A 17,196-nucleotide genomic window follows, 5' to 3' on the forward strand; every position below is an offset into this window, starting at 1 on the left:
ATCCTGTCTCAGAGCTCTACGGACAATTCCTTCGACCTCATGGCTTGGTGTTTGCTCTGACATTCACTGTCAACTGTGGGACCTTATATAGACAGGTGTGTGCCTTTCCAAATCATGTCCAATCAATTTAATTTACCACAGGTGGACTCCAATCAAGTTGTAGAAACATCTCAAGGATGACAATGGAAACAGGATGCACCTGAGCTCCATTTCGAGTCTCATAGCAAAGGGTCTGAATACTTATGTAAATAAGGTATTTCTGGGTTTTTTTGTTTTTATATTTAATCAATTTTAGAATAAGGGTGTAACGTAACAAAATGTGGAAAAAGCGAAGGGGTCTGAATACTTTCCGAATGCACTGTATATGCCATTTAGCAGACGCTTTTATCCAAACCCACAGCCCTGGTGGTGTAAGTGCTATGCTCTACCACAGGGATTATCAACTAGATCCAGCTGTGGGCCAATTTTTTCTTGAGCGGATGGTCAGGGGGCCGGAACATAATTACAAATTGACCACAAGAAGCCCAAACATATATAATATTTGACTAAAACATAATACTTTCAAACCTTGCTTACATTTGTATACGATCACATGTCTCTCTATTATGCTTGGAAATACTTGAACAAATTTCCAAAATAAAAATCACTTGGATCATTTGATTCCCTAGTGTTTTTACAGTCTTATGTCCAACAATGAAAATGTATTTATTTTCTGCTCAGAAAACTTAGAGGGGCAAATAAAACCTCTTGCCCGCAGGCAGCCAGTTGGGGAACCCAACTGAGCCACACAGGACCACATACCAAGATAAAAACTGCTGATACACTACCAAATTTCGAAATTGCGTTGTGTATTTTACTATGCTATCTCTGAACAGTAAATTGAAACCCAGATTGAGTTCCTAAAAAAGCGTGTAGTATTTGTATTTGTTATGGATCCCCATTCTTCCTGGGGTCTAGCAAAATTAAGGCAGTTATACATTTGAAAAACATTACAATACATTCATAACAGATTTCACAACATAGTCTGCATATAGGCAGAGGCAGCAATGCTTATCGTAAGATAAGGGTGGCAGGTAGCCTAGCGTTTAAGACCGTCGGGCCAGTAACCGAAAGGTTGCTTGTTTGAAACCTTGAGCCAACTAGGTGAGAAATTTAGCAAGGCACTTAACCCCAATTAATCCTGTAAATCGTTCTGGATAAGAGCGTCTGCTAACTGACTAAAATGTAAAACATTTAGGAGTAGTTATATACGTTCTGCGTTTAACCAGTTAGCAAGTCGGACATTTCCGAGTTTCCTAGTTCCGACTAGGACGTGAACGCGGCGATAACCCCGGTGTCCTGACTAATTTCCACCTAATCATCCCCAGCTTCCAATTGGCTCGTTCATCGCCCCTCCTCTTCCCTGTAACTATTCCGCCAGGTCGTTGGTGTAAATGAGAAGGTGTTCTCAGTTAATTTACCAGGTAAAATAAGGGTTAAATAAATGACTTGGTCCAGCATTTGTAAATCGACAGCGTGACGTTATCGGTGACCACTGAACTAGAGCAAGCATGCACCTGTTATTGTGGCGACACTGCCTGAAAGTTGATTTCCCGAAATAATAGGCAGGTGTTCTGTCGAGACGTTGCGTATAATAATACATTGTTATAAAAACATTTGGTAGGATTATCATAACTCAATGTTGTGACAACGATACGAGACAAATTCCACAGTATAGGTCAATGAATCGAAGTGACATGAATAACCTATTGCCATCACATCTCCGATCTGAGGCAACAGGCTATCCATATTCCATTTCCGACCAGACCTAGGACAACGCTCAACTGAAGTTTAGTATTAAACAGAAACCTGACATTTCATAGTGGTTAGACATTCGCTTAACATAACAGGAGTTAGGTGTCACATGAAACTTGACCGTGTGTGTGATACATTAAATTAACAAATGGTTTTCCCTGCCGCTGTAAAAGATGAGGGATGGGGCTGGAGAAATGTAACCACTCTCAAATTCATAAACAGAGCTATGGATGCAAGGACTGACCATCCACGATATCAAAGTTATAGTTTTAACCATGTTTTGAGGCAGTGTTTGTTTACATTTAGGCTCCTTTGTTAACAAACATTGGATTAAAACAAGCATACATTTTGCGTTCTGATGGGGTAGAACGGTTGAACTAACCTCCTGAGGCATTTATAAATTACATTCTTCAAGAATCATTGGGTACATATCATGAATTTCTAAGTTCAAAAATGGATGTAGCAATGGCAGATTGCCTTTTTAATGTACATTCCACCGTTCTGTTTCTCACACACGTGCCGGGAGCAGATACTGTACTTATAGTAGAGTTGTTAGGGGGTCTGCGCTCTCACAAATGATTGCCCAACCTATCATTTGTGTTTCTTTAAAAAAAAAAAAAAAAACGTATTTCTACTGACAGGGCAATTATCTAAATGTGATGTTAATGGTGACATCATGTGCCACTGGAGGCATTCTTCAGTATGGCTACAACCTTGTCATAATGAATGCACCCACCATAGTAAGTGTGTGTGTATGTGTGTGTGTGTGTGTGTGTGCGCGTGTGCGTGGGTGTCTGTGCCCGTGTGTGTATTTGTGTGTACATACAGTATGCTCACTCTACCTTTCCTCTTAGTTTATTCAGAACTTTGTGAACGAGACATTTCGGGAGCGCTGGGACGTTCAGCTGGAGGACTACCAGGTCACCCTGGTCTGGACTTGCATCGTGTCCATCTACTCCCTGGGGGGGCTGGCCGGAGCTCTTATAGCTGGACCCATGAGCATAACCTTTGGAAGGTAATAATGTATTATAGCTGGACCCATGAACATAACCTTTGGAACGTAATAATGTATTATAACTGGACCCGTGAAAATAACCTTTGGAAGGTAACTTGACTTATTTGATTAACTCGTTTTGGCCTACTTTGGAAGGCAATGTTATTAATGTCAAGACAATGTTAATGTCAGCTATTTACACAAGGATGTGTGGTAACCTTGGTATGTGGACCTCACTGAGAAGCTTATTACGTTGTATTTTTACATTGTGTTTTTGAATGTTGTCAATTTTATAAATTGTGATCAAGCAGGCCTCCCTTGAAAAATAGGCCTGGGTCTTAATGGGACTCCCTGCTAAAATAAAGGTTAAATTAAGAAAAAACAACATTATGTGCTTTAAAAATCAATATTATCAGTGATCTGTCAGTGATATAACATCTCAAAAAGAACTGTTTACTGATGAGCAAATTATCACCTATTTATGGGTCAGATATAAAAGGAGAGGTTGCTTTGAAGAGAGCATAGATACAGGATCTCTGAATACTGGGGGTGGCAGGTAGCCTAGCGGTTAGAGCGTTGGGCCAGTAGCTGAAAGGTCACTAGTTTGAATCCCAGAGCAAGGCACTTAACCCTAATTGCTCCAGGGTTGCCATTGATAATGGCTGACCCTGGCCTTGACCCCACTCTCAGAGGGTGTCTAAGGGTGAGTTGGGATAGGCAAAAAACACATTTCCATTTCACACACATGTATAATACACAAATATAAGCACCCACTAAATTATTATTATTATGAAGACAGTAAGGCTACCTTTACTTCATGTTTCCTCCTCAAAGTGGAGTCAGTCTATCACAATGTGGAGGTGTTTATGTTTCTCAAGGCTGATAGAGAACTCTGAACCTTGCAGGCTGGCGCCAGGGCATATTATGATATCTATATGAGTAGTATTTGCGTTAACGTAATTGTAACATAATTACTACAGTATTAGTTCATTGATATTCAAGACTGACTTAACTCTACTCTACTCGTTTCCACTCTATTCTATTTTCCTGTACTCTACTCTACTTTAAACCCCCTGTGTTGCTCTCACAGGAAGAAGACTATGCTGTTGAACAATATCTTCTTGATGCTGAGTTCACTCCTAGCATTGACCAGCAGTGTCACAGTTCCCTCAGCCAGAACCCAAAAGCAGACCAGGACAAGGAGAGTTGAACGAAGGTGAGGGTTTATTAGATACGACAAAAGGTGCAGAATAATCCAGGGACAGAGCGGGCGGCGTGGTTGAGTAGTTGGGGGTGCAGTACTGGGTCCAGTGATGGCTCGGCAGCCGCCGACCATCAGGCAGAGGTGGGTTGAAGGTTCCGGACGTGTGACTGCAGGTGGAACAAAAACGGAGGTAAGAACACAAAACTCAACAAAGTACAAAATAACAAAACTCACGCTAGAAAACTCTAAACTGATACACAGAACACCTACTGTTCATGGCTAACGATCCGGCAGGAACTGGATGTTTGGCCAGAGCCTAAAAAGGGTGATGATGAGGGCCAGGTGTGCAGATTGCTGACGGGATGCAGGTGCGGAAAACAAGAGAGCTCCCCGGAGCGTTCCCGAACCCTCGGGAAACTGGAGACTACGAACAGGAAACACTAGTCACCAGACAGGACCCGACTCAGACTGCCGGGATCGTTACAGTACCCCCCCCCTCCGACGAACGCCACCGGGCGGACCTCCCGGAGCGCCAGGATGGAGGCGGTAGAAACCCCTGATGAGGTCAGCATCTAGGACCTGTCGCCGCGGAATCCAACTCCTCTCTTCAGGACCATACCCCTCCCAGTCCACGAGATACTGGAAACCCCGGCCCCGCCGTCTGGAATCCATGATGCGACGCACCGTGTAGGCAGGACCCCCTCCGATCATCCGAGGAGGAGGAGGAGGAGGCGGAGGAGACAACAGAGGACTGAGGAAGACAGGCTTGAGGCAGGAGACATGAAAGGTGGGATGGACTCTGAGCGTCCTCGGTAGTTTGAGTCGAACTGCCACCGGATTGATCACCTTCTCCACCACAAACGGACCAATGAACTTCGGTAACAACTTCCTAGACTCAGTCCGTAACGGAAGATCCCGTGTGGCCAACCAAACCCTATCTCCGATGGTATAGGTGGGAGCGGGGATCCGGCGACGATTCGCCTGGAGCTGATACCGATCCGAACCTCTAAGGAGTGCCTTTCTGGCCCGATGCCAGGTCCGGTGGCAACGACGAATATGAGCCTGAACAGAAGGCACTGATAGCTCCTTCTCCTGAGAAGGGAACAGGGAGGTTGGTAGCCATACAGGCACTGGAAGGGAGACATCCCAGTGGCAGATGTAGGGAGAGTATTGTGGGCATACTCAACCCAAGGCAACTGAGAGGCCCAGGAGGTGGGGTTGGAAGAGACCAGACAGCGTAGCGTGGATTCCATCTTCTGGTTGGCTCTCTCCGCCTGACCATTGGATTGGGGGTGAAAACCAGATGTGAGACTGACTGTAGCTCCAATGGCCAAACAGAAGGACTTCCAGACAGCAGAGGTAAACTGAGGGCCACGGTCGGAAACGATATCACTGGGCAAACCGTGGACCCTGAAAACCTCCCTAACCAGGATCTCGGACGTCTCCGAGGCAGAGGGAAGCTTGGCAATAGGCACAAAGTGGGCGAACTTGCTGAATCTGTCCACGATAGTCAGAACGACCGTGTTCCCCTCAGAAGCGGGCAACCCCGTGACGAAGTCCAGGGCCAGATGCGACCATGGACGCCGGGGAATAGGAAGGGGGTGAAGTAGTCCAGAGCTGGGCCGATTGGTACTCTTATTCTGCGCACACACTGGACAGGCAGCAACAAACCCCGAGTATCCTCGGCCATGGCAGGCCACCAAAAACGTCTGCGAAGAAACGCCATAGTCCGAGCCACGCCGGGGTGACAAGCCATCTTGCTGGCGTGGGACCATTTGAGGACAGCAGGACGAACCGACTCAGGCACAAACAACCGACCGGGTGGACCGTTACCGGGACCGGGCTGAGTCCGAAGGGCCGCCAGCACCTCCTCCTCAATCTTCCACATCACTGCTCCCACGACGCAGTTCCGGGGGAGAATAGTCTCGGTCTTGGACCCACTCTCCTCCGTCTTGGAGAACATCCGGGACAAGGCGTCCGCTTGCCGTTCTTAGATCCAGGTCGGAACGTCAGGGCAAACTTGAATCGTCCGAAAACAACGCCCACCTGGCCTGACGGGAGTTGAGACGTTTAGCCGATTGCACGTAAGCAAGATTCTTGTGGTCAGTCCAGACAATAAACGGTTGCTCCGCCCTCCAACCAGTGGCGCCACTCCTCCAAGGCAAGTTTCACCGCGAGAAGCTCCCGGTTACCCACATCGTAATTCCTCTCTGCAGGCGAAAGGCGACGAGAGTAGTAGGCGCAGGGATGGAGTTTACTGTCCGTGGAGCATCGCTGCGACAGCATAGCGCCAACTCCCACATCAGACGCGTCCACTTCAACGACGAACTGACGGGCCGTGTCCGGTTGAGAGAGAATCGGTGCGTTGGTGAATCGCCTCTTCAAATCCAGAAACGCTCGATCCGCCTCCGGATTCCACTTGAAGGTCCTGATACTGGAAGTCAAGGCAGTTAATGGAGCGGCCACACGGCTGTAATCCCCGGATGAATCTGCGGTAGAAATTCGCAAACCCCAAAAATCTCTGGAGTTGCAATCTCGTACCGGGCTGGACCCATTCCAGAACCGCTCTAACCTTCTCCTGATCCATCCTAATCTCACCCCTGGAGATGATGTACCCGAGAAAGGATGTAGTGTGGGCGTGAAACTCGCACTTCTCGGCCCCTTCACGAACAGGCGATTCTCCAACAATCGCTGCAGAACCTGCCGGACATGCTGGACGTGGTCGGAAGGTTCCTTCGAGAAGATCAGAATGTCATCCAGGTAAACAAACACGAAGAGACCGATCATATCTCTCAGGACGTCGTTCACCATACTCTGGAATACCGCTGGAGCATTGGTCAGTCCAAACGGCATCACCTGATACTCAGTGACCCATCGGGTGTATTGAAACCCGTCAACCACTCGTCCCCCTCTCTGATCCGGACCAGGTGATACGCATTGCGTAGGTCTAGCTTGGTGAACACTGTAGCACCCTGTAAGGAGTCGAAGGCAGAACTCATCAAGGGCAGGGGATACTTGTTCTTGACCGTGATGTCATTCAACCCCCGATAATCAATACACGGTCGAAGAGAGCCATCCTTCTTTCCCACAAAGAAGAATCCTGCCCCCAGGGGTGATGACGAGGGACGAACGAGACCAGCAGCTAGGGACTCCTTGATGTAGGTCTCCAACGCCTCACGCTCAGGTCGGGAGATACTGTATAACCTTCCCTTGGGGTAGACAGCTCCAGGAACCAGGTTGATGGCACAATCATATGGTCGGTGGGGAGGAAGTGACAGAGCCTTCTGCTTACTGAAAACTTCCCCCAAATCGTGATATGTCTCGGGAACCAGGGACAAATCTGGGGGTTTAGCCTCAATCACCTGACTGGGAACCGAATGGGGGGCAGGCAGTCTTGAGACAGTTAGCATGACAATCAAGGCTCCAACTCGTTACCTTGCCCGTCACCCAATCGAACGTGGGATTGTGTTCCTTCAGCCAGGGGTATCCAAGGACCAGAGGAACATGGGAAGACGGCAGAATGAAAAAATGAAATCATCTCAGAATGATTCCCCGACAACCGCATCTTAACCGGTTCAGTCCTCATCGTGATACGTGCCAGACTACTGCCGTTCAGAGTGGTCGCTTCAATGGCTTCCGGCAATTGCTCCTTGGAAAGCCCCAGCTGTTCCACCAACTCGGCATCAAGAAAGCTTCCATCGGCACCTGAATCGATAAAGCGTTAAGCGCTAAGCTCTGATTCCTGTTCACAAGGGTAGCCGGGAAGCGGGGTCTGACAGAGGTACTGAGAGGTTGAAACTGGCTCGCTAAAAGTCCTCCCAACTTTAGCGAGCCGGGCAGTTTGACGACCGCCGGGAACAAGTGGAGATGTAATGTCCCGAGCGACCACAGTAGAGGCAGCAGTTGGTCTTACGTCTATGTTGACGCTCCTCCTTGGTTAACCCGTGCCGCCCCACTTGCATGGGTTCAGAATCGGGAGAGAGGTCCTCTCCACTAATCCTTAGTGGTGGAGAATGATCGACGTGTTCTGGTCCACCACCCGACCCGACTGGGAACTGAGAAGCTGATCGATTGGACGGACCCCATTGCTTCTCCCTCCTTCGCTCTCGGACTCGATTATCCACCCGAATAGACAAGGCTACCAAGCTGTCCAGGTCACTAGGCTCCGGATAGGAGATCAACTCATCCTTGAGCTGCTCCGACAGGCCCTGGTAAAAGGCCGCTTGCAAAGACTCCTCGTTCCACCCACTCTCCACAGCCAACGTCTTGAACTCGATCACGAAGTCGGCCACGCTACGCAGTTCCTTGGTGAAGAGAAAACAGACGCCTAGCTGCGTCCCTCCCTCGGACGGAATGGTCGAAGAGCTTCCTCATCTCGGCCGTGAACCCCTGGTATGAAGCCATGCAGGGATCCTGTCGTTCCCAAACGGCTGAAGCCCACTCCAGCGCTCGACCACGCAGCAACTCAATCAAAAAGGCTATCCTAGCCTTGTCAGTGGCATAAGAGTAGGGCTGTAGATCGAACACTAATCCACACTGCATAAGGAAGGAACGGCATCTTCCCAGCTCCCCCTCATATTTCTCCGGCGCCGGAACCTTGGGCTCACGGAGGGACACAACTTCAGAAGCGGCAGGCGAGATGGGTGAAACCGGTAGTGAGTCCTCCACCGGACACTGGCGTTGGTTCTGGACCTCCGTCAGGCCGGTAGAAAGGTTCCGAACTGACAACGCGATCTCCTGTAGTACCATGCTATGATGGCCCAACATCTTCTCCTGCTGGGTAATGGCATGGCGAACAGAGTCCAGGTCCGCTGGGTTCATATTTGGCCGGATCGTTCTGTCACAGTTCCCTCAGCCAGAACCCAAAAGCAGACCAGGACAAGGAGAGTTGAACGAAGGTGAGGGTTTATTAGATACGACAAAAGGTGCAGAATAATCCAGGGACAGAGCGGGCGGCGTGGTTGAGTAGTTGGGGGTGCAGTACTGGGTCCAGTGATGGCTCGGCAGCCGCCGACCATCAGGCAGAGGTGGGTTGAAGGTTCCGGACGTGTGACTGCAGGTGGAACAAAAACGGAGGTAAGAACACAAAACTCAACAAAGTACAAAATAACAAAACTCACGCTAGAAAACTCTAAACTGATACACAGAACACCTACTGTTCATGGCTAACGATCCGGCAGGAACTGGATGTTTGGCCAGAGCCTAAAAAGGGTGATGATGAGGGCCAGGTGTGCAGATTGCTGACGGGATGCAGGTGCGGAAAACAAGAGAGCTCCCCGGAGCGTTCCCGAACCCTCGGGAAACTGGAGACTACGAACAGGAAACACTAGTCACCAGACAGGACCCGACTCAGACTGCCGGGATCGTTACAAGCAGAGCTGCCAAGTCTTTTGAGATGATCATCATCTCCAGGGTCCTGGTTGGAATCAATGCTGGTATGTACTGTATATTCAACCAGAGGGTTCTTAGATGGGGGTTCTTATGTCATCAAACCATGCTCATTGTGGCACTGACTGCATTACTGTTTTGGGATTTTACAATAGAGAAGAATTGTAATACTTGTAGTATGTTTGTTGCTTTCTTAGGTCTTTAAATGTCAATGGCATGTACAGTATAGCTATACATAATAAGACAAACAGCTGTACAATTACAGTATTATGTTTGATGTTGGAAAATGAAACCACCGACAGTAGAGAAATTATCCACTCCTTTCACAGGGATCAGTATGAATGTGCAACCCATGTATTTTGGAGAGAGTGCTCCCAAGCACCTGCGAGGGGCTGCTTCCCTGTTGTCAGCCATCTTCACATCGTTTGGAGTGGTGTTAGGACAGGTTGTGGGTACAGGTTGTGGGACAGGTTGTGGGCCTCAGGTAGGCAACAGACAACACAACGACGAACAAAAGGAGGCCTGTATCAATGGTAGGGAGGAGGAGAGCCAGCAGACCATGGCCTGTGTTAGTGTGTGGCTGTGTGTAGTACATGCTTGTTAGAGCCACATGGCTCTGTTCCTCTTGTATGTGAGTTAGTGTGAGAGGTATATACAGTAAAAACATTAGCAGGTTCTGCTGCTGTTGTTCATTGTGCTGCCTCTGCGTCAGCAGGGATGGGCAGTCTTTGTATCAACTACATGCATCTGTGTACTTTTTTATCATTTGTTTGTATATACGAAATCCATTTTGCCCGTCCGTGTGTGTGTGTGTGTGTGCATACGTGTTAGCCCTGCGGCGTCTGCGTGGCTGTGAGGTCCAGCGGTCAGAGTTGGATGAGATCCTCCATGAGCAGGCTGAGGCTAAAGGCCTGAGGCCCAGCAGACCCTGGGAGCTGTTGGCTGACCGTAACGTCCGCTGGCAGGTGATCTCCATCATCACCATCAGCAGCGCCATGCAACTCTGTGGCAACGACTCAGTGAGTTACTGCAAAAACATTAGAACTCAGAACTCGGAACGTAGAACTTATAAGAACTCTATTTTTCAACAGGGAACTTCATTTGTTCCTAATTTGTAATACATTATGTAGGCTACGTGTCACATAAAATCATAAATACTACACTACATGACCAAAAGTATGTGGATGCCTGCTCGTCGAACATCTCATTCCAAAATCATGGGCATTAATGTGGAGTTGGTCCACCCTTTTGTTGCTATAACAGCCTCCACTCTTCTGGAAAGGTTTTCCAATAGATGTTGGAACATTACTGCGGGGACTTGCTTCCATTCAACCTCAAGAGCATTAGTGAGGTCGGGCACTGATGTTGGCCGATTAGGCCTGGCTCGCAGTCGGCGTTCCAATTCATCCCAAAGGTGTTCGATGGGGTTGAGGTCAGGGCTCTGTGCAGGCCAGTCAAGTTATTCCACACTGATCTCGAAAAAAACATTTCTGTATGGACCTCGCTTTGTGTACAGGGGCATTGTCATGCTGAAAGAGGAAAGGGCCTTTCCCAAACTGTTGCCACAAAGTTGGAAGCACAGAAATGTCTAGAATGTCATTGTATGCTGTAGCGTTAGATTTCCCTTCACTGGAACTAAGGGGCCTAGCCCGAACCATGAAAAACAGCCCCAGACCATTATTCCTCCTCCACCAAACTTTACAGTTGACACTATGCATTCGGGCAGGTAGCATTCTCCTGGCATCCGCCAAACCCAGATTAGTCCGTCGGACTGCCAGATGGTGAAGCGTGATTCATCACTCCAGAGAACGCGTTTTCCGCTGCTCCAGAGTCCAATGGCAGCGAGCTTTACACCACTCCAGCCGACGCTTGGCATTGCACATGGTGATCTTAGGCTTGTGTGTAGCTGCTCAGCCATGGAAACCATTTCATGAAGCTCCCGACGAACAGTTATTGTGCTGACATTGCTTCCAGAGGCAGTTTGGAACTCGGTAGTGAGTGTTGCAACCGAAGACAGACAATATTTACACGCTACGCGCTTCAGCACTCAGCGGCCTGTTCTGTGAGCTTGTGTGGCTTACCACTTCGTGGCTGAGCCGTTGTTGCTCCTAGACATTTCCACTTCACAATAACAGCACTTAGAGTTGACCGGGGCAGCTCTAGCAGAGCAGAAATTTGACAAACTGACTTGTTGGAAAGGTCGCATCCTATGACGCTGCCACGTTGAAAGTCACTGAGCTCTTCAGTAAGTCCATTCTACTGCAAATGTTTGTCTATGGAGATTGCATGGCTGTGTGCTCGATTTTATAGACTTGTCAGCAACGGGTGTGGCTGAAATAGCTGAATCTACTAATTTGAAGCGGTGTCCACATACTTTTGTATATAAAGTGTATCTGTGGTGAATGATGATATGTCCTTTTACCCGCTTTCTTACAAATGATGTAAGAAGCAGACTCCTGCCAGCAGACTCCTCTTGTTATTGCATGCTGGTGATGATGACATGCGGTTGTACTTTACGTTGTAATGCTGCAGGAGTTAGGGATGAGAACATAACGGGTTGTTTGTATTTCAGGGTTTAATGAAGAGGTGTAGTCAGTCCAAGACCATGCCATTTCACTGGTGCTGCAGTCTTAGTTAGTTGCCTTCATACTACATTTAACAGTCCCAAACTGCTGACTGTGTAATTACAGTACCTTTCTTTCTCCAGGGGATTATTAGACCAGAGGGCTAGCAGCTGGAAGCATTAGGGGAAGAGCTGACTGAGTATTAGAGCAGTAATGTGCAAAATGCTTTGCTGCTGAATCAGCTTATTATCAACACAATTTGAATTTGATGTAATGATTAGAGATGCTCAGTCAGCCTGTCAGTACTCTGTCAGTAAATTATAAGGACGGGTAGCATTCTAGGAAAAACTATAGAAAAAGTATAGTCTTTGTTTTATTAAAAAATCATCATAACTGAAACAGCAGCCATTGTACTCTGTCAGTGCTCTGACGTATGATATGTTATTTTTCACTCCAACAGATCTACTTCTATGCATACTATGTGTTTAAAGAGGCCGGGATCTCTCCAGATATGATCCAGTATAGTGCCTTGCAAAAGTATTTATCCCCCTTGCCGTTTTTCCTATTTTGTTGCATTACAACCTGTAATTTAAATGGATGTTTATTTGGATTTTATGTAATGGACATACACAAAATAGTCAAATTGGTGAAGTGAAATTTTAAAAATAACTTGTTTAAAAAAATTCTAAAAAATGAATAACGGAAAAGTGGTGCATGGATATGTATTCACCCCCTTTGCTATGAAGCCCCTAAATAAGATCTGGTGCAACTAATTACCTTCAGAAGTCACATAATTAGTTACATTGCACACAGGTGGACTTTATTTAAGTGTCACATGATCTGTCACATGATCTCATATGGAAGAAGGTACTCTGGTCAGATGAGACAAATTCAGCTTTTTGGCCATCAAGGAAAACGCTATGTCTGGAGCAAACCTAACACCTCTCATCACCCCGAGAACACCATCCCCACAGTGAAGCATTGTGGTGGCAGCATCATGCTGTGGGGATGTTTTTCCATCGGCAGTGACTGGGAAACTGGTCAGAATTGAAGGAATGATGGATGGCGCTAAATACAGGGAAATTCTTGAGGGAAACCTGTTTCAGTCTTCCAGAGAATTTGAGACTGGGACGGAGGTTCCCCTTCCAGCAGGACAATGACCCTAAGCATACTGCTAAAGCAACACTCAAGTGGTTTAAGGGGAAACATTTAAATGTCTTGGAATGGCCTAGTCAAAGCCCAGACCTCAATCCAATTGAGAATCTTAAAGATTGCTGTACACCAGCGGAACCCATCCAACTTGAAGGAGCTGGAGCAGTTTTGCCTTGAAGAATGGGCAAAAATCCCAGTGGCTACATGTGCCAGGCTTATAGAGACATACCCCAAGAGACTTGCAGCTGTAATTGCTGCAAAAGGTGGCTCTACAAAGTATTGACTTTGGGGGGGGTGAATAGTTATGCACGCTCAAGTTTACAGTTTTTTTGTCTTATTTCTTGTTTGTTTCACAATAAAAAATATTTTGCATCTTCAAAGTGGTAGGCATGTTGTGTAAATCAAATGATACAAACCCCCCAAAAATCCATTTTAATTCCAGGTTGTAAGGCAACAAAATAGGAAAAATGCCAAGGGGGGTGAATACTTTCGCAAGCCACTGTATATCACCACTGGTATGTGTATGTGAATTCACAGCCTGTATAATATGTGTGAGTATTCCTGAGTTATAATACACATGGTTGTTAGTAAGTATTGGTAACTAACTAACCACCCCAGAGGCAAGGAGGGATTGTTATTCTCTCTCTCTCTCTCTCTCTCTCTCTCTCTCTCTCTCTCTCTCTCTCTCTCTCTCTCTCTCTCTCTCGCTCTCTCTCTCTAATACAGACCTTTGAAATAGTCACTCTGTAAGAAAAGTTATATTTGTAAATTTTTCCTGCATTCCGAGAACAGTTAAAGCACCTATCCGACATACTGTTTGGATTAGAATGTTAAAAGAAAGATATCTATTTTCACACAAGGCTAAAACATGCTCACCTCAGTGTAACCATCTTCTCTCATCTGCTAGTGTCTTCCCTCTCCGACACGTTTGTCTCGTTCTGTCTCTCTGCAGAGTGAGCTGGGTGAGTTCTGCTTCATCCCGTTCACTGCTGTCTGTTTCCTGTCTGCTCTGTACGTGGGCCTGGTTCTGCCTGAGACCAAAGGAAAGACCTTGTCAGCTATCGCCAGCGAGTTCCACAAGCTCAACTACAGGGGCCAGGACAAGCAGGGTCTACCTGCCCCTCAGGGAGAGGTCTGCCACTCCACTGCCCTGTAGGCCCACTGCTCTCTCACCCACGAACTACGACCTCTACACTGGACCACAGCACTATTTAAGGTGTATTAATTAACTTTAATTTAGCTTGAGATCCCGTTGAGGTCAGAATACCTGTTTTCCCACAGGAAACATGATTTTCCATACTCTTGGTTTTGGGAAAAGCAGACAGAGGTGTATTTGCTTTAATTCAAAATGAAATTTAGGGTTGGGTTAAATGTGAAAGACATATTTCAGTTGAATGCATTGTTGCACAACTGACTAGGAATTCAGTTTCCTTTCCTTTCCCTTTCAATCATCATCAATAAACTCATGAAGAGAAAATGTGTTGTGTTGAAAACAGAGATCCTAAGGTTATATAATATGTAATTATTTGGTATTGAGTTGTTTAGTGAAAGCCTTATGTATAGAGAGGTGTTAGGGGATGGACTGTATTTACTTTGAAAGTTGTTCATTTTAATAATGTGCCTTTGGCATCAAGTAGTGAACTATAGTCTACCAGTATCTGTTGAAGAAAATACCAAGTGGTCATAACCCCATCTTTACACAGGACTCAGGAGTTGTGGGTCCCATATCCACTGGCATAAATCAAATCAAATGTTATTTGCCACATGCGCCGAACACCTTACAGTGAAATGCTTACTTACAAGCCCTTAACCAACAATTCAGTTTTAAGAAAAAAAGTGTTAAGTACAAAATAGCTCAGTTAAAAATAAAAAATTATTAAAGAGCAGCAGTAAAATAAAATAACAGTAGGGAGGCTATATACAGGGAGTACTGGTACAGAGTCAATGTGTGGGGATATAGGGCATACCACCCCATTATTTTATTTTAGTCAAACATTATCTGTTTGGGCTTCTTGCGGTCAATTTGCAGTCTACAAATTATTTGTAATTATGTACCGGCCCCCCAACCATCCGCTCCAGAAGAAATCGGCCCGCGGCTGAATCTAGTTGATGATCCCTGTCATTAAGCCTTGGCAAAATGTTTAGAATTACAGGAAATTAGCTTTGAAACTGCAAAATATTCTCTCAGCCTCATGGAAGAATTTGTAGAATAGCATGAGATTAGCTATACAACTCTTATTGTTTCTCTCTGCCCCATGGCAAAATGTGTAGAATTGCAGGAAATTAGCTTTAAAACAGCAAGGGGGGGGGCCTTGCTCGGAAACTGCGGTATGCCACTGCCAATATCTTGAAGGGTTGAATGTAATCCACATAAAGCCTTAATGGTGAATTCTATATAAACTGATCAGGAAAGTTATGATGGGGTTTTTATGACCAATATTTTTATTGCGACAAGGATTTACCAAATCCCTATGACAGATGTATAAAATCGAGCACACAGCCATGCAATCTCCATAGACACACATTGGCAGTAGAATGGCCCGTACTGAAGAGCTCAGTGAGGAGCAACAACGGCTCAGCCGTGAAGTAGTAGGCCACACAAGCTCACAGAATGGGACCGCCGAGTGCTAAAGCGCGTAGCGAGTAAAAATCGTCTGTCCTCAGTTGCAACACTCACTACCGAGTTCCAAACTACCTCTGGAAGCAATGTCAATGTCAATGTTCGTCGGGTGCTTCATGAAATGGTTTCCATGGCTGAGCAGCCGCACACAAACCTAAGATCGCCATGTGCAATGCCAAGCGTCGGTTGGAGTGGTGTAAAGCTCGCCACCATTGGACTCTGGAGCAGTGGAAACGCGTTCTCTGGAGTGATGAATCACGCTTCAGCATCTGGCAGTCCGACGGACGAATCTGGGTTTGGCGGATGCCAGGAAAACGCTACCTGCCCGAATGCATAGTGCCAACTGTAAAGATTGGTGGAGGAGGAATAATGGTTTGGGCTAGGCCCCTTAGTTCCAGTGAAGGGTAATCTTAATGCTACAGCATACAATGATATTCTAGATGATTCTGTGCTTCCAACTTTGTGGTAACAGTTTGGGCCCTTTCCTGTTTCAGCATGACAATGGCCCCCGTGCACAAGGCAAGGTCCATACAGAAATGGTTTGTCGAGATCGGTGTGGAAGAACTTGACTGGCCTGCACAAAGCCCTGACCTCAACCCCATCGAACACCTTTTGGATGAATTGGAACGCCGACTGCGAGCCAGGTCTAATCGCCCAACATCAGTGCCCGACCTCACTAATGTTCTTGTGGCTGAATGGAAGCAAGTCCGTGCAGCAATGTTACAGCATCTAGTGGAAAGCCTTCCCAGAAGAGTGGAGGCTGTTATAGTAGCAAACGGGGGACCAACAGTTGAACTGTACATTTTACCTGAACAGAAAAAAAGTTGTATTCAAAATGTGATATGATATGAATATACACTACATGCTCGTCGAACATCTCATTCCAAAATCATGGGCATTAAATGGATTTTCACCAGTCGTATGTGGTAAATACCACCTTCCCACTTGGTTATGAATGCAGGGTAACCCTCCCCTGTCTATGACATAGTTACCCTTTATACCACCTGGGTTGATCATTCAGCCTAATAGTGGAGAGGAGGTTAAAAGGGGATTTCTGATCAATTTCATGTTATTTTAATGGACACATTTCTTTTTGCTTTTCTTTCGAAAACAAGGACATTTCTAAGTGACCCCAAACTTTTGAAAGGTAGTGTATATTACACTAAATTGTGTTTCATCAATAATATAGCCTTTACGCTGCAATGTTTTATTGTGACATTGTCTTTATTTTCTACTTATGGCCACATGAAGATCTTGAATCCATTCATAGTGACATGGCTAAACAAGTGAACCATGATGTGTCATGAAGAGTAAATCAAAGTCAACTGATCCAAAACTATGGCACAATAACACACTGAAGATACACTCAGGAACAGTTTCAAATACATATTTATTTCATCTCCAACTCTGTATCAGTTAGACAGAGATGGCAGACTCAAAAACAGTGTACAAAAACAGACATCTATAGAAAAGTATGCTT

General features: G+C 46.2%; 1 protein-coding gene across 1 annotated transcript; it reads left to right on the plus strand.

Moving 5' to 3' along the window:
• The first annotated feature begins 1,046 nt into the window (after nt 1–1,046).
• Nucleotides 1,047–14,465, plus strand: LOC121578465 (solute carrier family 2, facilitated glucose transporter member 11-like). The gene is made up of 13 exons (XM_045224109.1): nt 1,047–1,055; nt 1,421–1,441; nt 2,436–2,534; nt 2,649–2,809; nt 3,879–3,943; nt 5,202–5,204; nt 9,371–9,427; nt 9,710–9,913; nt 10,212–10,399; nt 12,405–12,468; nt 12,743–12,757; nt 13,616–13,647; nt 14,049–14,465. Exons 1-13 carry the CDS (start codon nt 1,047–1,049, stop codon nt 14,250–14,252), a joined length of 1,122 nt encoding a protein of 373 aa, XP_045080044.1. The 3' UTR covers nt 14,253–14,465.
• The last annotated feature ends 2,731 nt before the right edge of the window (nt 14,466–17,196 follow it).

Source organism: Coregonus clupeaformis, chromosome 12 (assembly GCF_020615455.1).
Source record: "Coregonus clupeaformis isolate EN_2021a chromosome 12, ASM2061545v1, whole genome shotgun sequence".
Taxonomy (NCBI): domain Eukaryota; kingdom Metazoa; phylum Chordata; class Actinopteri; order Salmoniformes; family Salmonidae; genus Coregonus; species Coregonus clupeaformis.

Coding starts and splice junctions, on each gene's coding strand:
- LOC121578465 (XM_045224109.1), top strand. Junction 1,442..2,435: donor TCGTTGGTGTAAATGAGAAG/GTGTTCTCAGTT, acceptor TTCTACTGACAG/GGCAATTATCTAAATGTGAT. Junction 9,428..9,709: donor CCTGGTTGGAATCAATGCTG/GTATGTACTGTA, acceptor CTCCTTTCACAG/GGATCAGTATGAATGTGCAA.